At 45.8% G+C, this 23,128-nt stretch overlaps 1 protein-coding gene across 1 annotated transcript in view; it reads right to left on the reverse strand.

Annotated features, from left to right (window-relative positions):
• Positions 1–561: 561 nt before the first annotated feature.
• LOC138289829 (alcohol dehydrogenase 1-like) overlaps positions 562–23,128 on the reverse strand; it is a 183,499-nt gene continuing 160,932 nt past the window's right edge. The window contains exons 7-9 of the mRNA XM_069230199.1: positions 22,371–22,506; positions 7,952–8,090; positions 562–740 (exon numbers count right to left, since the gene is read on the reverse strand). Of these exons, the coding sequence (XP_069086300.1) occupies positions 716–740; positions 7,952–8,090; positions 22,371–22,506 (300 nt within the window). The 3' untranslated portion in view covers positions 562–715. The remainder of the gene's footprint in view (positions 741–7,951; positions 8,091–22,370; positions 22,507–23,128) is intronic.

Below are 23,128 nucleotides of genomic sequence, written 5' to 3' on the forward strand. Positions count from 1 at the left end.
ATTCTTCATGTCTAGATAAATTAAGAGACGTCAGGGGTTTGTTTTATTATGCAGTTCTAATATGAGAGGTGGTCCGCATGCAACATTTTCTTAGAGATTGAAACGCTGAGGCAGGGACCGAGGCAGTTTCTAGCGGTGTGTGTGCCTCATGATAGTGTGCGCAGCCGAGGCGCGGCATTAAAGTATTTCAAGCATTTGCAATGCAACGAGTATCGTATTTCTCCGAGTTAGAGCTAATAGCAGTTGTAAACGCACAACTGGACTTTTCTTGCCTCATTAAATAGAAAAAAAACAAGTGCAATTGCGCTGCTAAACAAGCGAGATCACGCTGCAAAAAAAGAGAAAAAGTAGTCCACAAACCAGACTGAAAACAGCGAACCTCGTATGTTTTCAGTACATGGTCGCTGCGCTCGAGGAGGGCTAAACAAAGAAACGTCTGGGGTTTGGTTTCATAGACCCGGCCCTGAGAAATAAGTGCTGGTGCTAAGCACCGTGAACCACTGGCAACATATTAGAATTGCGCAAATTCACTTCTACACTAAGAAGTTGATACAATAGCAACAAGTCTTTATTTCGGTGCAACCACTGATGATACTTTTATTTGAACGAGGTGTCTTTAAAAGGAAATATACACTGAAAGCAATCTCCATTTTTCTTTGGCATATTACAGTCTCCACGTTTTCTAATGCATCAGAAGACTTCCAGAGTTCATTCCTCAAAACAGCAAAACAGTTCGAATACTGGAATAGATAAAGTGCGCATGTTAGTTATATGGTTCAACGATCAACAGATGCTAGTATTACTTATACACAGTTTTCTTTTACCTATTCAATAAATATATTTTCATTGTTTCTCATTACTTTACTGATATAATGCAGTTTTCCATTTCATTGATCACAAGTCTTAGTCATTTATATCAACAAGGACTGGCAGATGGGTGCCAAGCCCTACCATGGATAGGGGCTATATTAGTGTGACATCTCAGATGCCCAAAAACATCACAAAGGGCCTTAAACAGACACCAACACTGGATGGATGCTCATCAAAACGTGTATTGCCTTCCATTGCCTATAAGAACCCTTAATGATCTGTGTTTAGGCAAAATATCAGAAAAAATATTGTGTGGACAAATATTGTGTCAAGAATATTGTGGACAAAAATATTGTGAAAGTAAGTTTCTATAGGTAAGCAAAGTTTTACTCCTCATAACTACACATATGTGTACCTTGACATTATATAAATCTTCAAGGTACGAAGATGTGGAGTTGAGAATAGAAAAGAAAATAAGTTACTTACCTGAAAGTGGTTCTCCAGTATTGGTATCTTTCATTGAAGTATCTGTTCTGGAGCAGATTTCAGAGGGTGCACATCAGAATCCTTACACCATATACAGTATCTTTTCCATTTGAGTTTGCATGTTTTATTTGTAGTCTGGGCTCTAGAATTAGCGAGCACTTCTCGACAATCGGCTGGAATATTTAGCTCAACAAATTAATTGAATTTAGGAGCGAGGCCAATAACCGAAGAGAAGTTGAATTGGGATGACAGACCTGGTCCCGATTCATTGTTAGTAAGTTCAATATTGGTACCAACAGAATGTGAGGCTGCTCCCAGAGGAGTAGGAGCTCCGTGAACCAATACTGGAATGGGCACTTAGGAGCTATAGGTAACAGCCGGCAAGGTCTCATCTTCATTTTCTTTAGAACCCTTGGGATCAGAGGAATCGGGGGGAAAAGTGTAAGCATGGATTCCTGACCATTTGATCAAAAATGAATGACCCTCTCTGTGGTTGCCAGCTTGCTTAGTACTGGCATTTCTTGATCTCCTTTGTCGCGAAGAGGTCTAAACGGGGCTTGCCCCAGTGAAGAAAAGATGATTGAGGGTTGCCTGGTTGAGCTCCTCCTCGTGGCAGGTTGTTGTGGTCCTGCTTAATGAGTCTGCAAGGGGGTTGGACACTCCTGGGACGTGCTCCGCCCTGAGAGTTATGTGATGTCAAAGCGCCCCATTCCTTATCTCTTGTGCCTGGTGAGATAGCACTGGTGAGCGTATACCGCCTGGCTTGTTGAGGTAGTGCATGCTTGGGGTGTTGGTGGTTTGGATCAAAAGCGGTGAGCACTTGATTTGGTTAGGAAGAATTTGCGCACTAGGAAGATGGCTTTATATTCTAGCAAGTTGATGTGGAGCGTTGCTTCGTGGATGGTCCATTTCCCTATCACTGTCAGGTCGTGGAGATGAGTGCCCCATCCCTCTAGGGGGTCGTCTGTGGTCATTACAAGTTCAAGGCTTTGATTTAGGAATGAGAGGCCCTTGGAGATGTGTGATGTCTTCGACCACTATTTCATGGCCTGCTCCATTGGTGGGGTTATTTGAATGATGTCGTTGAAAGGTCAGTTGATTTGCACCCACTGGTTGTCTAACTGTTCTTGAAGTGATTTCATGTGGAGACGGCAGTTTGGTATTAACGGAATGCAAGAGGAGAGCATCCCCAGAAAAGATTTGTAGATTCAGACAGAAGTGGACTTTCCTTTGTCGAGGCGTAGCGCTAGATTTCAAATATTTTTCTGTCTCTCCTGAGAGGCGAAAGCTTTTGCTTGTTCTGTATCTAACATGGCTCCTAGAAAGGTGATGCTGGTTGTAGGAGTTAGGTGTGACTTTTGGTAATTGACTGAGAGGCCTAAGGTTTGGAAAAGATATAGGCATGTTGCTGTGTTTGTGGCTGCTTTGCCTGCTGTGTTCGCCTCTATGAGCCAATTGTCCAAGTACGGAAATACCTGAACTCCCCTTTGTCTGAGATATTCTGCCACTGGAGCCAAGACCTTGATGAACACTCAAGGAGCTGATCTCAGACCGGTTTGTAACACTTTGAATTGGTAGTGGGTGCTGGCTACCATGAAGCATAACAATCTCCCGTGGCTGGGGTGAATAGGGATATGAAAATAGGCGTCTTGGAGATCTAACACTGTCATGTGATCCCTTTGATTGAACAAGTGTAATACATCTTGAAGAGTGATCATACGGAATGATTGTTTTTTCATGAATTTGTTCAGTTGTCGAAGGTCCAAGATGGGGCACCAGTCTCCTGTCTTTTTCCGAATGAGGAAGAAGCGAGAGTAGAAACCGGTTCCCCTCTGAGACTTTGGTACAATATCTATTTCTCCCTTGTCCATCAGTGTGGTAATCTTTAGAAGGAGTTCCTTCAAGTGAGCAGGTGGGGATCCTCGCGGTGGTACATCGGGAGGGGTCTGTTGGAATTCCAGGATATGCCCTCTGGTGAAGATATCGAGGACCCACTGGTCTGACGTGATCTGGGACCATTGGTGGGAGAAGCTGGAAATTCTGCACCCTAACTGAATATTGCAATAGGGGTTGGTGGCTGGCACATAGCGGAGATCAGTGCTTTCTGCATGTGTCCTTGCCCCTATAGGAAGACTTTCCTCTAATTGGATGTCTGTAGGCTGCCAATGGTGGTTGTCTATGGGTTGCTGTTGTTGTGTGGTGGCTGTATGAAACTGGCTTTTGATAAGGCTGGTATTGCCTTTATTGGTGGAGACTGCCTCTGTAGGAGTAAAGTACCCCACCTCTTGCCCCTCGAAAGGGCTTTCTTCTGAACTGCAGGGTACCCAAAGATCTGGCCATATCTATCTTTATCGACTGTAGTGCATCATCGACATGCTTCCCGAATAGGAGTTCTCCATCGTAAGGCATGACATGTACCCTCATCTGAACGTCCGGGCAGAACTAAGTGGCTTTTAGCTATCCCAGGCATCTTAGTACTGCAGCTCCGACTAGTTGTCAAAAGCCTGTGGATGAGACATCTGTGGCACAATCTACGATGTCTGTGGAGATCCTCTCTCCCTCTTTTAAGATCTTTCGTGCTTCAGATCTAACATCCTCTGGAAGGAAATCGATATATATGTCTGACCACATCTGGCAATCATATGTCCTAGGATCACCAATGAGTTCGCTTCTCTGACCGTTGTAGCTGCCATTGTGGAGAATTTCTTTCCAATGGTATCCAGGTGTCTTCCCTCCTTATCCGTGGGCGTGGAAAGCGGAGAGGATGGGTTTCTGGAAATGTATTGGGCTGCCTGAGTTATTACAGAGTTGGGTCTGGGCTGATCAATCAAACAAGCTGGTGAGTTTTCAGGCGCTTTGTTCTTTTATCCAATCTGGGAAGTACCGCTGGTATTGAGGATTGGGTCTGCATAACTTTAAGACCTTCTTCACAAATAAAATCTTCAAACAGGATTGCACAAACTGACTTTATGGTATCTTCTTTAAAGTAATAAAGAAAGCAATCAGATTGTTTTGTAACAATGTGAAGCTGGAACCTCTTGGCAGCTCATCCCATAATACTATGGAACCCTCCTATGTCCTGCGGCGGAGAATCTACAGGTGGTGTAGTAAAGGGGGATGGTGTTTGTGTTTGATAGTCATCCCATTCATTGGGGAGTGAGGCTGTGTCCTGCATCCCACCTTCTTTCTGGGCCTTGCCTGAAGAAGGCGGATCATTTTCGGGAGGTGAAGATGGAGGAGGCAACGGTGTTGAGGGTACCTGGAACTCTAATGACTGATTCCTGGTAGAAGGAGTTAAAAGCTGTAGTCTTGGAAGTGATGTTTCTGGTAGAGGAGTTGCTGATCCTGGTGGTGGGAATCTGTTATAGTAATCTTGCATCACACGTTGCAAAATGGCAGTCAGTGACACTGGCATCTGCACTGTTGGTTCTTGTAGTTGTTGTTGCTCACCAAATGATTCATGGACATACAAATGTTCATATTGCTGGTCTTCCTCATCATCTTCCTGGCATTTAATTAGTAAATCTGAAGGACTACGAGCCACTGCACACAACCCATCATCAGAATATTTATCTCCAGATTCCTGTTCATCTTCCATATCATCAAGAAGATTTTCTGGAGGTGCAGGCAATACTTCACTGGGTGACGTACATGACAGTAGTAATGTCTCTTGAGCGGATTTACGCTTCACAATCATTAATGTTAAGGATAGAAAAGATGGATTTGCTGAATGAATTGTTTGTATTGCCGTTGATGGTGTTGGTGTTGACGGTGCACCTGCAGGATTTAAATGGGTAGTCAACGGTGCTGTCTTTGATGGTGTTTCTGTCGGCGGTGCTGTCATCGACGGTGTTGCCATCGACTGAGTTGTCGTTGGAGAAGGTGCCATTGATGGAGCTGGCATCGGCGGTATATATGTTGTCCTCGATGGAGCCATCAACGGTATAAGCGTTGACAGTTTAAATGTCTTTGATGTAGTTGATTTCCTTGGCGACGTCAACAGGCTTGATGTTGAAGAGTGGAACCTCTTTGTCGATGGGTCTATGTAGAAGGATTCTGTTGATGCTTTCTAACCCAGGGGCATTGTCGACGGTAAAGAAAATTTATGCTCTATGCTGACTAAAGTTATTGTCGCCGATGATAACGGCGACAGCGTTATTATCATGGGCGAAGGCGGTGTTGTAAACATTGCCATCGCTGTGGTATCAGTGTTGACCAAAGCTGCCGTCCATGATGCACTCGTTGACAGCCTCGTCGACGAGACTGAAATTTTGGAAGTTGATGGTGGCAGAGATCTGGATGTTTTTTAAAATTTTAATAGTACTGGCAGCTGGTGTTGAAGGTTCAGAATGACCTTTTCCCATCTCTTTCTCCTCCACCTTTTCTCTCACAGAATGTGTTTTCTTGGCTGCCTTACTTCATTTCAGAGATAAACCCTCCATAGATCTTTTCCTCTTCTTTAATGCCACAGATCCATGTGATGTGTCACTGTCATCATCATCAGAGAGGGTGTATTCCTTGGACTTAAGCTTTTGTAGCCAAAGAGGGAGCCTAGCCTCTCTGTCTTTCAAGGTTTTATAAGGAAAGGTTCGACAAATTTTACAATCTTTCACCTTTTGCTCTGGGTGAAGACAGTACATGCAGTCCTTGAGAGGGTCTTCACAGTGGAGCCTTAGCTTTTCACAGGTGCTACAGGGTGAAAATAAACCTTTCTTGGCTGTAGACATAATGTAGGAGTTGCAGTATTCAGAAGAATTCCTGTCAGGAAAATAGCAAACTGAGCAAAGCACAGGGAGACTTCCTTCACACAGCATGCTGTAGAAAATCTGAGAGACTAGAGCCTCAGTGGTGAGGGCTGTAAAGGGTGCTGTCATCTGATTGGCTGGACTTTGGGTCATCTCTAATATCACTTGACAAGCTATTCAAGTCAATGTCTTTTGCATTTACTTCAATGTAAACATTTAATTTACTTCTTTCTATGTACCATGGGACTCCCACTTCGACCACAGGGAATGATTCAAGCATGTGAATCTATGAAAGATACCCCAATATTGGAAAATCTATACTTACCTATTTGCACTTAGCTTCCTGATATTTTGATTCTCGATATTTTTGATATGATATTTTCTCCACACAATATTTTGGTTTCTGATACTGCAGAGTTTAATCCCCTTTTTCTTTGTGTTGCATTTTCACAAAGTAACACTCACTTTCATCTCTCTAAATTTCCCTCCGGTCCTCGTATTCTTATGCTCATCATCACCACATACAGAAATGTCACAGCAAGAAAGAAGGAGAAGATGGAAAAACAGTGACAAAGGTAGAAAATTTGGAGAAACAAGCATACAACAATTGGATAAAAAGGCAGGGATTGTCTGGTGGAGGATTAAAGAGACATGAGATTGAATCAAGACTACACAGCCTTGGTATTTGGAGTCCCTGATATTAATAGCACTAGCCACAGGCTTCTGAGCAAACTTTGTGCGCCACACTTATTCTTTTACAAATTAAACACTGGTTAATGGAGTGGGGGGCACCAGAGGTTTTGCTGCTGCACTTAGGGGAGAATTACTTGGGAAAGCTTATAGACTGAGTTTGTTGGAAAATATCAAAAGAGGATGATGGCAGCATAGCCAGGTACAAAGGTGATCTGCACTGAGCTGTAGTGGTGTAAAAAAGCCCCTGCGGTACGGGGTTCTCTGAGCTCCAAAGGGCCCCCTCAGCAAAATAGGTAAGTGGAGGGCTGGGGAGGAGAAGTCCCCCTCCATGTACTTTGCAGGGAGGCCACCTCAAGTTTTGTTATTTCACTGCTGGGCTGTTAACATGAAGAGTACAGATGGAAGCCAGAAGCCATGAACAGAGCTAGGACAAAGAAAAAACCTCCAGGTGAGGTGGTTTTGCAAGAAGGAAGGAATGGAAAGGATTGTTCATGAAAACAAGATGACTGATACAGCAAAATGGCATATATTCTAAACACAAAAACAGCTAACTTTAGTTACATGCAATCATCAAAGAAGTTGTGAATGTATATAACCTAGAATCTGTCAACTAGCTCGACTAGGGGATACAGTTTTCATCACTACACTTGGGGCCCGATTCACAAAGGTAAACTTATCCTTTCATGTAAGTTTACGATTGTTTGCTAGTCACTAAGGGATTCAGGAATAGTATCTTTATGAGTGCAGAGTCTATGCACTCGTAAGGATAGGGCTTTATGGTCCTTACATAGGCGGAGACTCCGCACTCGTAAAGATACTACTCGTAAATCCCTTGGTGACTAGCAAACAATTGTGAACTTACATGAAAGTATAGGTTTATCTTTGCGAATCAGGCCCTTGTTGTCCAGGAATTCCAGTCGGTGGCCAATTACAATATATTCAGCCCTAAATCAGGAAGAGATTAACTTCACAAATGTGGTCTCCAAATGCGACTAATCTTGCGGCAATATTTTTAAAAACCCAGGATTAAAGGAGTTAAAAAATGTAAGATGGCTGACTAAACCAGAGGAGTCTTACCAGGCCTCATCAATGCATGCATGCTTACTTCATTTCTATTATAGCGCCAGTGCTTTAGAAGGCTGTAGCATGTTACCTCACCATAAACATCGTTTAAATATATGAGTAAACCCCATGGAATCCATAAATTCAAAGCTCACCTCTTGCCTGAGCGCAACAGCTCAAATCCTTCATTGATTTTCTCAAAAGGCAGCGTGTGTGTCACTAGTCCATCCAGATCAAATTTCTTGGCTAGGTAATCGGATACCAGTTGTGGAACACAGTCTTTACCTTTGAAACCTTTGGTACAACAATAAACACACATTGCCTTAGTTATCAAGAACCACTGACACAGTGCCCTCTAGTGACCAAAGGTACCTATCGTTACACCTTCATACAGAGGTAGAGTGATGGGGATAGCGTAACCAATGCATAAAGGATTTGAACTCCTGTGACTTTTTTAAGTAAATGAGTAAATGGAAGTATTGCAGCCACAAGCTACCCCTCCTTTACTATACAACAGCAGAGGCTGGCATGTAGGTAGAGTGGGGGGGGGGGCAAATGTGGTGTAGGTGTGTGCATGCATGCATAGAAGTGGAGTGGTGTAAGAAATAAAAAGAAAAAAAACACTTGCCTTGCTTGCTGCATGACGTCTGACATCCTCCTTGCTCCGGTCTACCCGGGCTCCAGCAAATTCCCTTAAGCAATCCTGGTGCTGCTTTCAGGCTGATAACCAGCATGAAAGAAGCATCCGGATTGGAGGGAACAGTCTCTCTCAGTGCTCTTAAGAACACCGGAGGCCTGTGCTTTCTCGAACACAGCTGTCTTACGAAGGGAAAGTATGCATGTCTGCCTGGCTGTCGGAAGATAGCCGGCCAACAAGGCAAGCACATTTTGAACTCTACACACCTCACTGCTGCCACTCAGCAGCAGTGGCCCGCCCCATCCTGAAACATTGTTCAGGATGGGAGGATGGAAAATAAAACAGTAATAAACTACCTTGATTACCATTGTATTTGTCATCACTAGGGGGCGTTTTAAACAGAGGGGTGATGCTCCTCTGCTCTGAAGGGGGAACCGCTGCCACTATACACAATCATTGTAACTGGCTAATAATACAAATAACCAACATTAAATTAAAAAACAAGACTACAGGGAGCAACAAATTAAAAAATGACTCATGCTTAAAAAAATTGACATAGTTTTACCACGATTCGCATAGCACTGCTCAGAAACCTGTAAGTGTTTTTCTGCACATCCTGAATATATTCATGCACCACCATATTTACAAAACATACTATGCAACTTCTCACCCAACACACTTGTACTGAAAATACTGTGGGGCAGTACTATTAGGTTAGATTTATCAAGCCATGCAAGACTACCTTGCATGGTCCTGAGTGGCTTGATAAATCTATACTAACACAACACAGCAAAAATTGCTGCGCAGTGTTACTCTGCCCCAGGGGGGCATTCTGTGGGTGGAGCAAGGGTGTTTCCATGCATCAACCCGTGGATTTTGGTGCATTCCCAGATTTATCATTACTGTTAGATCTGGGCATGTGTCAAAATGCTACTCCTCCCCAGGTGAGGCATAACAAGGGGAAATATCTTTATTTCTCATTGTTTTTCCTCTTTCTATGTGTAAGGCACTCTGCAGCACACATAGAAAGAGGAAAATGCCTCAGAGAATTGTTTTTGTACAGGAAGGTGCTAAGGCCATGGCATGAAAATGGACAGGCATGGGTGGTTAGAGGAGTGGAAAGTGAAGTACCGTGACTGTCTATGGAGGTAAGTAAAGGGTTGTTATTGGGGATAGAGGGCAAGGTGAGGCATTTCCACAAATTCCACAGATGGAAGTAGCATTATAGGTTGACGATTGTGGTCTGGAATAATGGATATGGGCATTGGTACCATTTAATATTGGAATCCCAGTGGTTCGCTATAAGCCAAGTTTGCACTGGGAAAGACTTTGTGAAAGGGCATTCATGATATGGTAAGTGTAAGTGATGGGCAAGTGCCCAGCAGAAGGTTTTAGAATGGCAGGTGACAGTTCTTGATAGCAATGAAGGTCATGTTTGGTTGTGGTATATGTCATAGGGTGTTGCTAGCAGTGAATCCCACCTTTATCAAACCCACGGAATGAGGAGGGCAGAATTGGAAATTTCACTTTTAACATATGCATTTTGGTCTTGGATGCACAGCTGGGCTGAAGAAATATGATGAGTATAAATAAGGGCTTAGGACAGAAATGGATGTAAATTGGTGGGAAGGTTGCAGTCTAAAAAGAACATGGCAGTTGTGAGTTGTGCATCTTTGAAAGCAAGAATGAAGTTGACAGAATCAGATATTTGGATTGTGTTAGTTCATTCAGTTTGTAGGGATATTTCACCATGTGAGCAGATGACCTATTAGAGGATGATTTCCTTTGAGGGCCTAATGGACACAGCGGGTTCTGTTTTTAGCCATTTACTCTATGTTGCGGCAGCATTTTCTAAGAATAATACTTCTTTTCCTTTTTGTCATCACACATAATTTGTTTTTTAGCTTTCAGGCACACTGAGGGAGGTTGGGTGGGATTACCCATTAGAATAGGATGTGGTGAGACCTGATTGTATTCCCATTTTAAGAATGTTGCTAGTGTGGTCGTCCTCGCAGTGGATCACAAAAAAGAAAAATGTAGTGCACGATGTGGCAGTGGTGCAGACAATATATATATATATTTTTTATTTTATTTATGATTTGGAACTCGACTGAGGTCCAAATAAAAGAAGAAAGCAGAAAAATCACATTTACCATTTACATCTAGCTGAGAACCACATGAAATTTACAATATTGGTGAGCAGAAGGTCGGATCTGCAATTTACACTTTACAACCAATCGAGTACCAAAAGGTAAGATAAACGAAAAGTATAGTGAAATATTGCATCAAAATCCTATGCCACCTGACTTGCCTTACGACGAAAGTTTCTTAAAATAAGCTTAAAAAACAATTAAAAAAATTAGACAATAGACAGTTGGTAAGGGATGAATAAGGACAAACAAATAAAGGTAGGAATGCCTAATAGTTTAGTGCTCCAACACAATGTGGATGTTGTCAGTCTTTCATGTGGGCAGGCATCCACGAATTGGTGTCAGAGATGGCCGGAGAACAATTGCCATTTTGCATTATTTCTTGGCTTAAAGTTCGGGATATTTCTTCATACAAAAGAACATGTTGGTGCATATGTAGCTATGGCAGCAAAGGTACATGTGGATGGAGTTGGAGGAGATTAGGCATAAGTGAGTGATGCAGGGGTTTGGACGTTCTGTGGTAGTTTGAGATTTCAGTAACTTTTAACAGACTCAACAGTTGGCTGTTATTTCTATGGGCTTCTGTTGAGTCAGCTGGAACAGGGCTTTAGGGAGAGGAGTTCTGGGGTTCTGACCTTTTGACAAATTAAGTTTAGAAAGCAGAGCACTATAGGAAGGGCCAGGGCAACGCTGTGACTAGGGAAGCACTAACAGGTGGAGCAACATTTGTTACATGACTCTGCCACAACAGGTTGAGTTGGGCGGACTGTTTGAAGATAGCACAGGGCTAGGGTTGTGAGAAATTGTATGTTAGATGTTTTGGAAGGAGATCAAAACATTTGATAAAAATATAAGGGTTAAGTAGTGATTGGAGAAACATAAATAGTATTATTTATGTTAGCACAAAAGAAAACAAGGGCTCAAGGAGACTCAAATGTTGCAGGCTCTGCAGTAAAAGTGTTTCGTTGGCTATGACGGGTGTTTATCCAGATGATTAAATTGTAAGTTGGGGTAAGATGACACAGGAAAGCTAACTGAGTTGGTAGGTGATGCAGCTCAATGAGAATTATCAAGATTAGTTATTAACTTGATTTTCCATTGCTACCTCCACGACATATCTTCTCACCATCATCAACTGGTGAATGCTAATTTTGGATGGAGAAACCGTGTAAGGTACATTGGGGAAACAGAATTGGGGTGGCAATTTGGATGGAGAAATAAATTGGGCATAGAGTATAAAATGGGAACAGATTGGAAATTAGGATTAGGATGAAAATAGTGCTGGTTCCGGCGGCTGCGTGGTGCAGGGGGCGGATGGGGTTTGGGGGGCCTGCTCGGTGGCGGGATCAGGCCGCGGCCCCCTGCGTCCCCTGTAGCTCTTGTGGCCCCGCGGCCGTTGTTGATTTTGAGGCCCGTGGGGGCCCGGCAGCCTGCTTGGGCCTCGGGACCCTGTGGGCTCTGCGGTGCCGTGCTGCGGGTGGCGCTGGGGCCCGGGCGGATGGCCAGGTGAGGGCTGCATCTGTGCTGCCAGTGGGCCAGCCCTGAGAGAAGTGGGGCTGGCTGGTGGACCGAGGCGGCCTATACGTACCGGACACTGGTGTGTGGACTGCCAGTGGGACGCGGTGTGCTGCAGAGGAGTGACCCCTGAAGGCGGTGCCCGGACAAGGCCTGGCGGATTTGAACTGGATTTAAACTGGAGGCCTGGCATAGTGGTATTTGGCAACGCCTGGCTGGACGCTGGAGACTGCTGCCGGAGATTCGATAGCAGCAAATTGGTGCTGGAGACGGCGGTTGGCTCGTGGTGGTCCCGGGGGATCTGGAGTTCGAGGGCGCCCTCCTTGTCGGAGTGCTGGTCGAGGTGGGGACCTGGAGGTGACTTTGCGTGCCGCGGGATAATTGAGTTGTAGTTGGTGCTGGTGACGGTGCAGTGTGGCGCTGGCACGGATGGTCCTGTTGGACGGGGAGCTCTGGTGCGGGCTTGTGCCCTAAGTGCTGGCTGGTGGACCTGTGGTGTGAATTGGGCGGCTGAGTTGCGAGCTGCCTGTTTGCGGATACACATAGCTCTGGATATTGCCTTGTCTCGGACGTGGACAGGAGTCCTTAACGAGCGGAACTGAATTATGGGCAAATCTGATCATCGTCAGGCAAAACTCACCTTTGAAGGTGGGAAAAAGAGGAGTACGACTTCTGTTTCCCGGTCCTGTGTTGATGAGACTGAAGAAGGGAACCCGGAGGAGTCTGTGCGGTCAATGTTCTTAGAGCTCAAGACAAGCTTGGCTGGTATTGACGCCAAGCTGGACCATGTAATGGTGCAGCTCGACCGCATTAGAGCTCGTGTGCATGATCACGACTCCAAGTTTGAGGCTCTGGAGACGCGCACGTCGGAAATGGAAGATGCGAGCCGGGGAGATACAGACCAGATTGCACAAATGGAGCGCATCCTGGAGGTGATACGGCAAAAGAATGAGGATTTGGAGGCGCGGTCGCGCGTTAATAATATTTGCATTGGGGGCTGCCGGAGGCTACTGACATGGGCCGCATGGAGGATTTTATAGAGGGTATGCTGTCGGAGCTGTTTGCGGGCGAGCTCTCTCGGATGTTGGTGGTGGAGAGGGCGCACAGGTCCCTGGGGCCTCGGCCGCCTCCGGGGACTCCTCCACGCCCAATCATAGCGCGCCTCTTGAATTACCGGGACCGGGAGGCTGTTCTCCGTCTGGCGAGGGAGAGGAAGCCGCTGGTGTAGAAGAACTCAGAACTCAATTTCTTCCCTGACTATACTCCTGGTGTGCAGGCTTTGAGGCGTGCTTTTTTGCCGGCCAAACGGTTATTGAGTCAGGCTGGAGTTGGGTTCGCCCTGTTGTACTCTGCCAAGTTGAGGGTGCGCCATGAGGGGAAGGTACAGTACTTTACGGACCCAAAGCAGGCGGCCAGATTTGCCCAGCGATTGCCTAGAGGGCGAGGGGCTGCGGATCCAGGGGGGTCAGGAGAGGAGAGAGCCGCCTTAATTGATAATGATTAGTCGGCTAGATTGATCCAATGGTGCTGGTTGGGGCTGGGGGTGTCCGAGTCTGTTTTTATGCATGGGACCGCCTGGTGTATAGCTTGCTGAGTGGCCCGTGTGCCCCTCTCCCCTGGTGTTCATTAGGTGGAGAGCAACTTGGCCGGCTATCGCCCCTGGGATGAGTCCTGGAAGTTTTCGCTTTGACTACAAGGGGAGGGTGTTGGGGTGGGGTGGGTGGGATAATGACAGGGTCCGTTTGGGGGGCCTGCGTGGGTGGTGCGGGATTTTTTGGGATATGGGTTGACTGTTTTATATGCAGTTCTGGTTGCTGTCTTCATAAGTTTTTGGCAGGTGGAGTCGCTTGTGAGGTATTGTTCGTATGCGGGGGAGGATGGTGGGAGCTGATGTGACAGTGGCTCGGTGTTTGTCGTGGAATGTGCGTGGGCTTAATGACAGGCGGAAGGCTCGGTTGGTGGCTGCGTATGTTAAGTGCCATGAAATTGACATCTGTATGCTGCAGGAGACGTATTTGGTGGCGGCTGCGCTGGGTAGATTGAGAGCAGGGTGGGTTGGGGAGACGCATTGTTCCACATACTCGGGATATGCTCGAGGTGTGGCCATATTGATTCGTAAGGGACTTCAGTGGTGCACTCGAGAGGTAGTTATTGACCCAAATGGCAGATACGTCCTAATGAGTGGTACGCTGCTTGACAGAGCCTGCCGGCTTGTTGCGGTATATGGGCCGAATGTGGATGATCCAGAGTTTTTTCTGGAGCTGTGGCGCTTGGTGGAATCTCTGGGTGCTGGTGCTGTGATTTGGGGTGGTGATTTTAATGTGATTCTGGATGCTAGAAGGGATCGTGAGAGTGCGGCTAGAGTGCAGAATGTTGCGGCAGCAAAATCTCTGGCGGCGGTGATGCAGAGTGGAGCATTAGTGGACCTGTGGCGGCAGAGGCATGGAGATGCGAGATAGGGTAAGTGTCTGAATTATGCGCACAGCAGTTGGTCCCGTATTGATCGCTGGCTGGGTACCAGGGATGTGGAGGTTTGGACGAGAGTGGTGGATCATCTCCCTCGCACTCTATCGGATCATTCGCCGGTCAACTTGGAATTGGAGATACCTGGTGAGCTGCGCCGGTCAGTTATGTGGAGGTTTCCCTGTGGGGCGCTCTGTGACGTGGCCTTTCGGGAGGAAGTGCGTGAGGCTGTTTTTTGCTGAGAATCGGGGATCCGTGAGGTCTGCTGGTACATTATGGGAGGCATTTAAAGTAGTGATTCGGGGAGTATGCCTCTCAAAACAACATGGTACAGTGAGGGCCTTGAGGCGGGAGATGGCTGATATTGAGGGGAGGCTTACGGATTTGGAGAGGCGCCTGGCTGCAGGCTGGTCCGGTGAGGTGCTTGCGGAGATACGACGAGATGTGTCCTTATATGAGGAGGCCTTCCTGAGGGAAATTTGTTTCACCGGGAGACATGCGTGGGCTCGTCGCTACGGGGAAGGTGAGAGAGCGGGGCGCACGCTCGCAGATATGCTGCGCAGGCCTTGGGCTAGTAATTATGTTACTGAGGTGGTAGATGCTGAGGCGGAGAAAGTGACGGGAGCGATTGGTGTAATGCAAGTGTTTTCGGACTATTTTACGCAGCTCTATGCTGCCCCGGAGGGCCTGAATGCGGGACCTGTGCAGAGGTATTTTGAGGACATTGCGTTAGTGTGGTTTGATGACGCCCACAGGTCGTACCTGGATGTACCGTTTTCAGTGGAGGAGGTGGCGGCGGCGATTCGTAGTTTGCCTGGTGACAAGGCCCCGGGCGTCGACGGGCTGACCCCAGCGTTTTATAAGGAATACGTGGATATTCTTGCTCCGTGCCTTTTGGAGGTGTACGCGGAGTCGCTGGAGACTGGGTCGCTTCCGGCTTCGCTTCGAGAGGCTTTGATAGTAACGATTCCTAAGCCTGGGAAGGATCCGGCGCGTTGTGACTCGTATCGCCCGCTCTCCATGATTAATATTGATAATAAAATTCTGTCAAAAATGATTGCGGCGCGTCTGCAGCCGCTTCTCCCCAAACTGGTGCTGCCGGACCAGTCGGGATTTGTTCCCGGGAGGTCGACATGTCACAACTTGCGTAAATTTTCCGCGGAGGCGGGCTCGCTGGGGGCGGAGGATAATGCGGCAGCGGTATTTCTGGATGCCGCCAAGGCTTTTGACTCCCTGGCTTGGGATTATATGTTTGCACTTATGGCCCGGGTGGGACTCAGTGTGTGGTTTGTGAACTGGATTAGATTGTTGTATACACTGCCTACTGCGTGGCTGCGTCTTAACGGGTGCGTGTCGGCCCCATTTCCTGTTGCACGTGCCACTCGTCAGGGGTTTCTGCTGTCCCCACTCCATTTTGCAGCGGCGATGGAGCCTTTGGCGGCAGGGCTTCGACAGAAGTATAATGACAAGGGTTTGCAGTTCCGTCAGTGGCCTATCTTGGTGTCTCTGTATGCTGATGATATCGCGTTATACGTGCGGCGCCCTGATTGCAATTTGGACATCTTGCTGGAAGAGATAGTGCGCTTTGGCGCTTTCTCTGCCTTTGACCCCAGGTGTGTCCCGGTTTGATTCCCAATACCCCTTGACCTGGGCGGAGGGGGCTGGTGCGATATTTAGGGGTTGAGCTGAGCTGTGATGCAGATACATTATGGTTGGCTAACCATGGTGCTGCAATGTCGTGGCTAGAGGAAAAGGTTGACACTTGGCGTGCTTTACCGCTATCGTTAATTGGGCGTATTGCCATTGTGAAGATGGTGGTTCTTCCTAAGTTTTTGTACTTGTTTGTAAATCTTCCTCTTCCGCGAGGTTTCTTACGACGCCTGCGCTCAGCGTTGATTCGTTTGGTATGGGCGGGACGTCGGGCTCGTGTCTCCTGGGAGAGGCTGATGCTGCCGTTTGAGTTGGGTGGGCTCGCAGCTCCGGACCTGGAGTTATATTATAATTGTGCGCAGGCGCATTTAGCGTATTATTGGCTGAATCCGATTCGGTACTTGCCACTTTTGGTGCCTGAGAGTGATGCTGTGTGGCCGGATGGCTTGTTGCGTGCGCTTGGGGGCCGGGCTCGGACTCGAATTAAGGGAATTGATACGGTGGCATGTACAATGAGAGCATGGGGGGTGTTGATGCAGCGGTCTGGGGTAACTGTGCCTTTTGCCCCTTCGTTGCCTGTTATGGCGGTCGCTGACGCCCAGATGTTCCAGGTGCGTGGGTTTCTCCGTGATGCGGGTTTGACGGAGTTGGGGGCTTGGCTTGTGGATGGTCGTCTGATTGGCCTTTCTGAGGCTCTGGATGGTTGTGATGGGACGGCGTTGCAGCGTATGTATGCTCTTAGGGTTCGCGCTTTGTAGCGAGACAGATTCATTGGCTTGGATGGGGTGCCTCCGGAGTTCCGTGCGCTGGAGGTGTTGTGTAGACTGTGGTCTCCGAGTAAGCTGATTACAAAATTGTATAACTCTATGCAGGAACAGGGCGGCGGTTCTGGAGAGTCCTCTAGGGTGGCGTGGGAGAGAGATGTGGGGGAGCCTATCACGGAGGTCATGTGGCAAAGCTGTGGTGCTCATATGAGAGCGCTGTCCCCCAATTATAGGCTGCGACTGTTACATTTTAAATTTTTACACCGCCTATATTAAATGCCCAGAGGGCTACATACCATGGGTTTGCGTGCGGATGCATGCTGTGAGCGCTGTAATGCGCCGGATGCGGGTTTTTTGCACCTGGTGTGGGAGAGTGCGGAAGTTTATGCATTCTGGGTAGAAGTCTTGCAAACGATTACTGAGATAACTGGCTCGGTGGTGCCGGTCTCTCCCAGAGTTGCGCTGCTTGGGTACGTGGATGAGATTCAGGGACCGCATAGGCGACTGGTGGGTTTGCTTTTGCTCTTGGCCAAGCGCAGAGTTGCCATGTGTTGGGGCAGGGGGCGAGTGCCACGCAGGTCTGAATGGCTGCGGGATGCCGCCTTTTGTCATGATTAGCTGACGGTTTTCTGGGAGCTTATGTCTGAGGGCTCCCGGCCATGGGATATTTGGGCGCCTCTGAGCGAGTATTTGACGCCCGCGAATGTGTAGGTGAATGATTGATGATGCCCACGCTGGCTGCACATGCCTCTCCCGATTGGGTTAGATTCTATGCTGTTGAAATATGCTGACATTGGCTGGATGCGCGCTCCACCTGCCTCTCCGGTTGTTTTTTGTGTTGCTCGCCCCCGTTGTTGATATAGTGAATATGCTGTCGAATTGACAACCTCCTGGACTGATTATGTGAATTATGTCTACTGAACGCTGGATGTGGTGGGCCGGAGTATTGTCCCTTGACACTGATGCATACTGTGGGGCACATTCGTAAATTGCCTTTTTTGTTGGTTGGGACCTTGCTGTGGCTGAGGAGGACTGTAACATGTGTATTATGGGCTACGGTGTGGGGGCTCGTTTGTGTTTCTGTATGTTTTTTCTGTGTATTTTGCAAAATTTTATTAAAAAATACAAAAACTACTGGGAGGAAATTTAGAAGCTGCTCAGAAAGATGATTTGAAAAAGAACTAGAAAAATGGGGCTGGAAAGATGATTTCAGGAGCAATTTCAAAGATGATGGACAGCTTTCTGGAAAGATGTGTGAAAAGATGCATGGGATGTGCTGGCAAGTTGGACTGGAATTGGATTACAGAGATGGGAAAGGAGGAACATGAAACAGAATTGGAATAACAACAAGTGAAAGAGAATTGGAAAGGGAATTTGAGTAAAGGACTAGAAGATGACTAGAGGTTGAACAGAATTGCAATATGATTTAAATCATAATAGGAGAAATAACTGGAAAAGAGTTGGAAAAAAGCAATGAAGCTAGCTTTTGGAGGATTTAATTAGGCATAAATTGATGGCGGGAGGGTGAAAACCTATTGGCAGGGCAAGAAAACTCTACAAGAGGGGGGTTTCTGGGTTGCTTTGGTTATGAGAGTTAGTGTTATTTGGGAATGTTTAGATTCAAATAGCACTTAAAGTCCAGTTGTATGTGCATGTGTACTCATATTACGTAGACTGTTACTGTATGTGTGTCTGTATATATGCTGTCTCTATTTGTTGTTCTACATATGCTTATCGTTAATGGATATGTGAATGCGGTACTTGTCTTTGCATACCAGAGTAGTTGTGTTTTTGTACTCCTATATACACATCAGTGTGTCCTGCAATGTTGGCCATCCAAAGGCCACATTCTTTTATACTGTTTTCTCTGCTCTAATATGAGGTACGATATGATGATTCTAAAATGTGCACATCTGTACTGCATGTTCTACCTTGCTGCTCTCCCAAAGGACAGCACTAGGCCTTACTTGACATAATCCCCACATGCATGCAACACGTGTGGTGTATAGTAGACTATTGTCAAAACCAAGATACATCATGCAAGTACCAAAACAATACACAGTAGATACACCATACCACATACACCCGGCACATCTCTGATATGCCATATTTGACTTGAGAGATCAATTACCCACCTGCACTTTACATCAAACAATGCCCATTACACAACACCTCTTCAGTAACACCTACAACTTGCCTTTCCATACAAAACTCTCTTGGCTTCTCTCTAATAACTCTGAGGTACACACCAAGTCACCAAAGAAATGTATTTGGCAAGGTACTGAGGACTGAATAGCACTTTTCCCCCACCTCATCAACATATATCTTACAATCATTTAGATAAAAATAGCTTTAAACATACCACCTCACCGAAACGCAACATTACGTCATAGCTATATAGTTAGCTTGAAACTGATAAGCAGTCTGGGTAATGGATACAAACGCCCAGGTAAGGGAAAACCAGTGAAGTCCTTTGGAGCATACACAAAGTACCTTCTAGGTCTATCTGGATTTAGCTCATTTTAGTATGACTTACACAACTATTAATTAACTAGGCTTTTAGCAAACACATGTCTTCTAATCACTTACCACCACCCACATGCAACTGATCAATTGAAATCCTGGAACCATTCAATAAAGTTGCCCAGTTCAAGAAAGTGCTACTATGGCATACTAATTGCAGAAGGCACTATAAAAATGTTGATAACATAACAGAGTCCAGTTAAAGAGATGATGTGCCTGGGCAATTCCACCATATGCCAGTCAGTGCCGTGAGGTGTGTCAAGCATACAACCAACCAGCCTCTCAAAGACATGATCAGAGCTGGATAGGCCATATCAGACATTTGTCCGGGAGGCTGAAAGGGTAGGAGGCGCTATTGCAGTGCCGGGGGTAAGTTTTGTTAGTGGGGGCCGGTTTTGCAGAGGTGCTGCATTATCGGACCTCCAGTAACAAAACCAGCAGCACATCGCACTTGCACCCCACACCCCTGACCAGAGGCTGCTTTGTGTTCATTTTTTATCAGATCTCTGTTGAGATTACTTAAAAGCACTACACTATAACCTTTGAGATTCTATTTAGCATTAAAACCTCATAAAATTAAAAACAATTCTTTATTGACTCTAAATTTGAACCATCAAAGAGTTACACATTAAAGGGGTGCTTAAGAGACATTTTACATAGACCCTGTGTTTCTATCATCCCTTAGTTAGGACACATTAAGGCCCAGATTCACAAAACTGTCATGCAACTCAGTGCAAAAGCCAAAAATGGTGCGCTGCGTGACAGGGAGAGAGCAGGAGAGCACCATTTCTACAGAGATATGGCAATCTCCTCCCTAGCGCCCGTGCAGAATTTTGCTGTTGAGCGCCACACACACATCTGTGCATCATAGTGCAAGTGTATGTGCGTGAGTCTAGCATAGGTTTTGTTTTGGAAGGGTTCCCTCCCAGCACAAAATACTATACTTAGACTTAATTTTAAAAAAGTCCTACTTTGTATGTGTGCTGTACAGTGCAGCACACATGCAAAGTCAGAAAAGAAAAGAGAAATTAAAGCATTTCTCCTTTTAATGCCTGCTTTCCAGCAGTGTTATTTTTTGCCACAAAACCATGTCTACCAATGTTAGTAGGTTGGGTTTCAGGTCAAAAAGCATGGGTGGTAGCAGGGGAACGCCCATGTACTGCCCCCTTGACACTAAGTAATGCAAACCAGTGCGTGCTCATTTTCCTTACAAACCAACACAAATACCAATTTGCGTTGGTCTGTAAATCCTAATAAAGGATTTGCATCAGGGTTGTGTTACACAAGTAACACAAACCTGATGCAAATGTTTTGAGAATCTTGGCCTAAATCCACTGGTCTGAGAGATTACTGGTATAACACCACTTCAGTTCCTCCTTCTTTGCTCATTACTGTTAGAGGTAGATGTTGATATTACGAGTGACAGATTCTACAAATGGCCACGACGCTAGGCAGACTAACAAGATCCTTTTAATGATGAAAGGTGAACCCAGACACGAAGATTTCTTGGAATATATTTACACAGCATCAATGAGATCCTTGCATATTAAATTGAGGCTAGGTAATTTTTCATTAGCTATTTATAAAAGTAGATGGTGGCTGCAAATCACAGAGGGTCTGATTATGACCTTGGCAGATAGGATACTCCATCGCAACCATGACGGATATCCTGTCCGCCGTATTACAAGTTCCATGATATCTTATGGAACTTGTAAAACGCAAGGCAGGATATCTGTCACATTTGTGATGGAGTATCCCATCCGCCAAGTTCTTAATCATGCCCCAAGTCTAAACAATGTCCTGCCTGTTGTTAGGCTAAGGGAAGAGACAGCCACCTGTTCCCCTTTTGAACTGCCTATCAGAGATATAGATCACCATGCATTGTACCACTCTGTCCTTCGCTGGGAATAAGATTTTTAAATGAAGCATGGAGGATTTGTAAAGATTATACTAGCCCTCATGTAGTATTTTTCTGTCCAAATATGTGGAATCCATCTGGCATACGAGAAAACAAATTGTCAATGTAAACTCTGGCGCAGATGTCATGCAGCGCAGTGCAGTGCAGAAGCCAAAAACGCTGCATGACAAGGAGAGAGCAGGAGCCTGTCATATTCAAATAGAAATGGCACTCTCCTCCCCTTTCCCTAGCGCTGGTGCTGATTTCAGCTGCTGTGTGCCACGCACACACCTTAGCGCCATAGTGCTAGGGTGTGTGCATGAGACTAGCATAGGTTTTGTACAGGAAGGGTATCCGTCCTGTACAAAATATTATGCCTAGACAAGTGCAAATGCTTTCCCCACTTTGTATGTGTGCTATACAATGCAGCTCACATGTAAAGTCAGAAAAGCAGGGAGAAATTAAGCAATTTCTCAGTTTTGCACCTGCTTTTAATCAGCATTAATTTTTGGCGCTGAAACCTTTCTTCTGATCTTTCAGAATAGGGTTTAGTGTCAAAAAGCATGGATGGTAGTACGGGTACGCCCATGTACCACCCATATAACGCTGCCTTGACCCAAAGTAACGCAAAGCAGCATTTTGCACTGCTTTGACACACAAACCAGCGTAAATCCCTATTTGCGTTCCTTAGTGAATGAACATTTTTAACGTTGGTTTAGTGTTAATGCTATGCTAAACCGCCTTTAAACCTTTGAGAATCTAGGCCTCTGTGTGTTAGCCAGTGTTTAATGGTTATTGTATCCTGGGAGAATCTTTTTTTTACATCTAATTTTAATTTTGTTTAACCGATGCGACATTAAATGACATGACCTTGTGAAATGTAACTGTTGCTCGTGTAAAACATTCCAATACATTCGGTTCGAGTTAGAGCTTTATAGAATGGCAAAAATGAAATTTTGGTTCATCAGATTGTACCTCCAAAGCAAGCTCCTTTCAGAGTGCGTCCGAACAGCATTATCATAGGGTCGAAAGATATCTGCGATGATTTTGGAGCAACGCCAACAATGATGCAGGTACCAAGTGCGTAGTGAGTAGAAAGCAGGGCAGAAGTCTGAGGAAGACAAGAAAAAAAAGCAGAATCAGGATCAGTGCAAAGATTTTCAAAGCTGCAGAAAAATTAGAATTTGCTGTTTGGACCTTTCTGTTTGTCTAGCAACAAGGCCCTTTTTATACCAGGTTTTACAGTCTGGCACCCTATTGTTACCTCTTGTGGCACCAGAGGGCATGTTCAGGTAGTTGTCTTACTGAAGCACCAGCTTGATTTGTTGAAAGAAGATCCAACCTGGACAGATTCAGCAACTTCATCCTCAGAGATTATCAGCGAGAAGGAATATCAGGTAATTAAGAACAGTGCTTCTGACATCTAAAAGTATAATGCCAACACTAAAGGCCACTGGAACACAGGGAATAGGAAGGAGCCCTTCACAGCTTTTTAATTTGATTATCTGCATTCATTGGACTCGTACAGCCTTCCGACTGCTCCAGAGGTATAGAGAAGCCCTTTGTGCCTTATGCCACCTTAAACTGCTAGCAATCATTAAACTGCTAGTTGTGTTCTAAAGCGCATGGGGAAAAAGCATTTTGGGACCCCTCGCCCCCTTTCCCTCGGCCCCCGCTAAACAGATCAGCCCAAAACTGTCAACATAGAAGCAGAACCAATTGAAGTATACGTT

Source organism: Pleurodeles waltl, chromosome 1_1 (genome assembly GCF_031143425.1).
Source record: "Pleurodeles waltl isolate 20211129_DDA chromosome 1_1, aPleWal1.hap1.20221129, whole genome shotgun sequence".
In the NCBI taxonomy this organism is placed as follows: Eukaryota; Metazoa; Chordata; class Amphibia; order Caudata; family Salamandridae; genus Pleurodeles; species Pleurodeles waltl.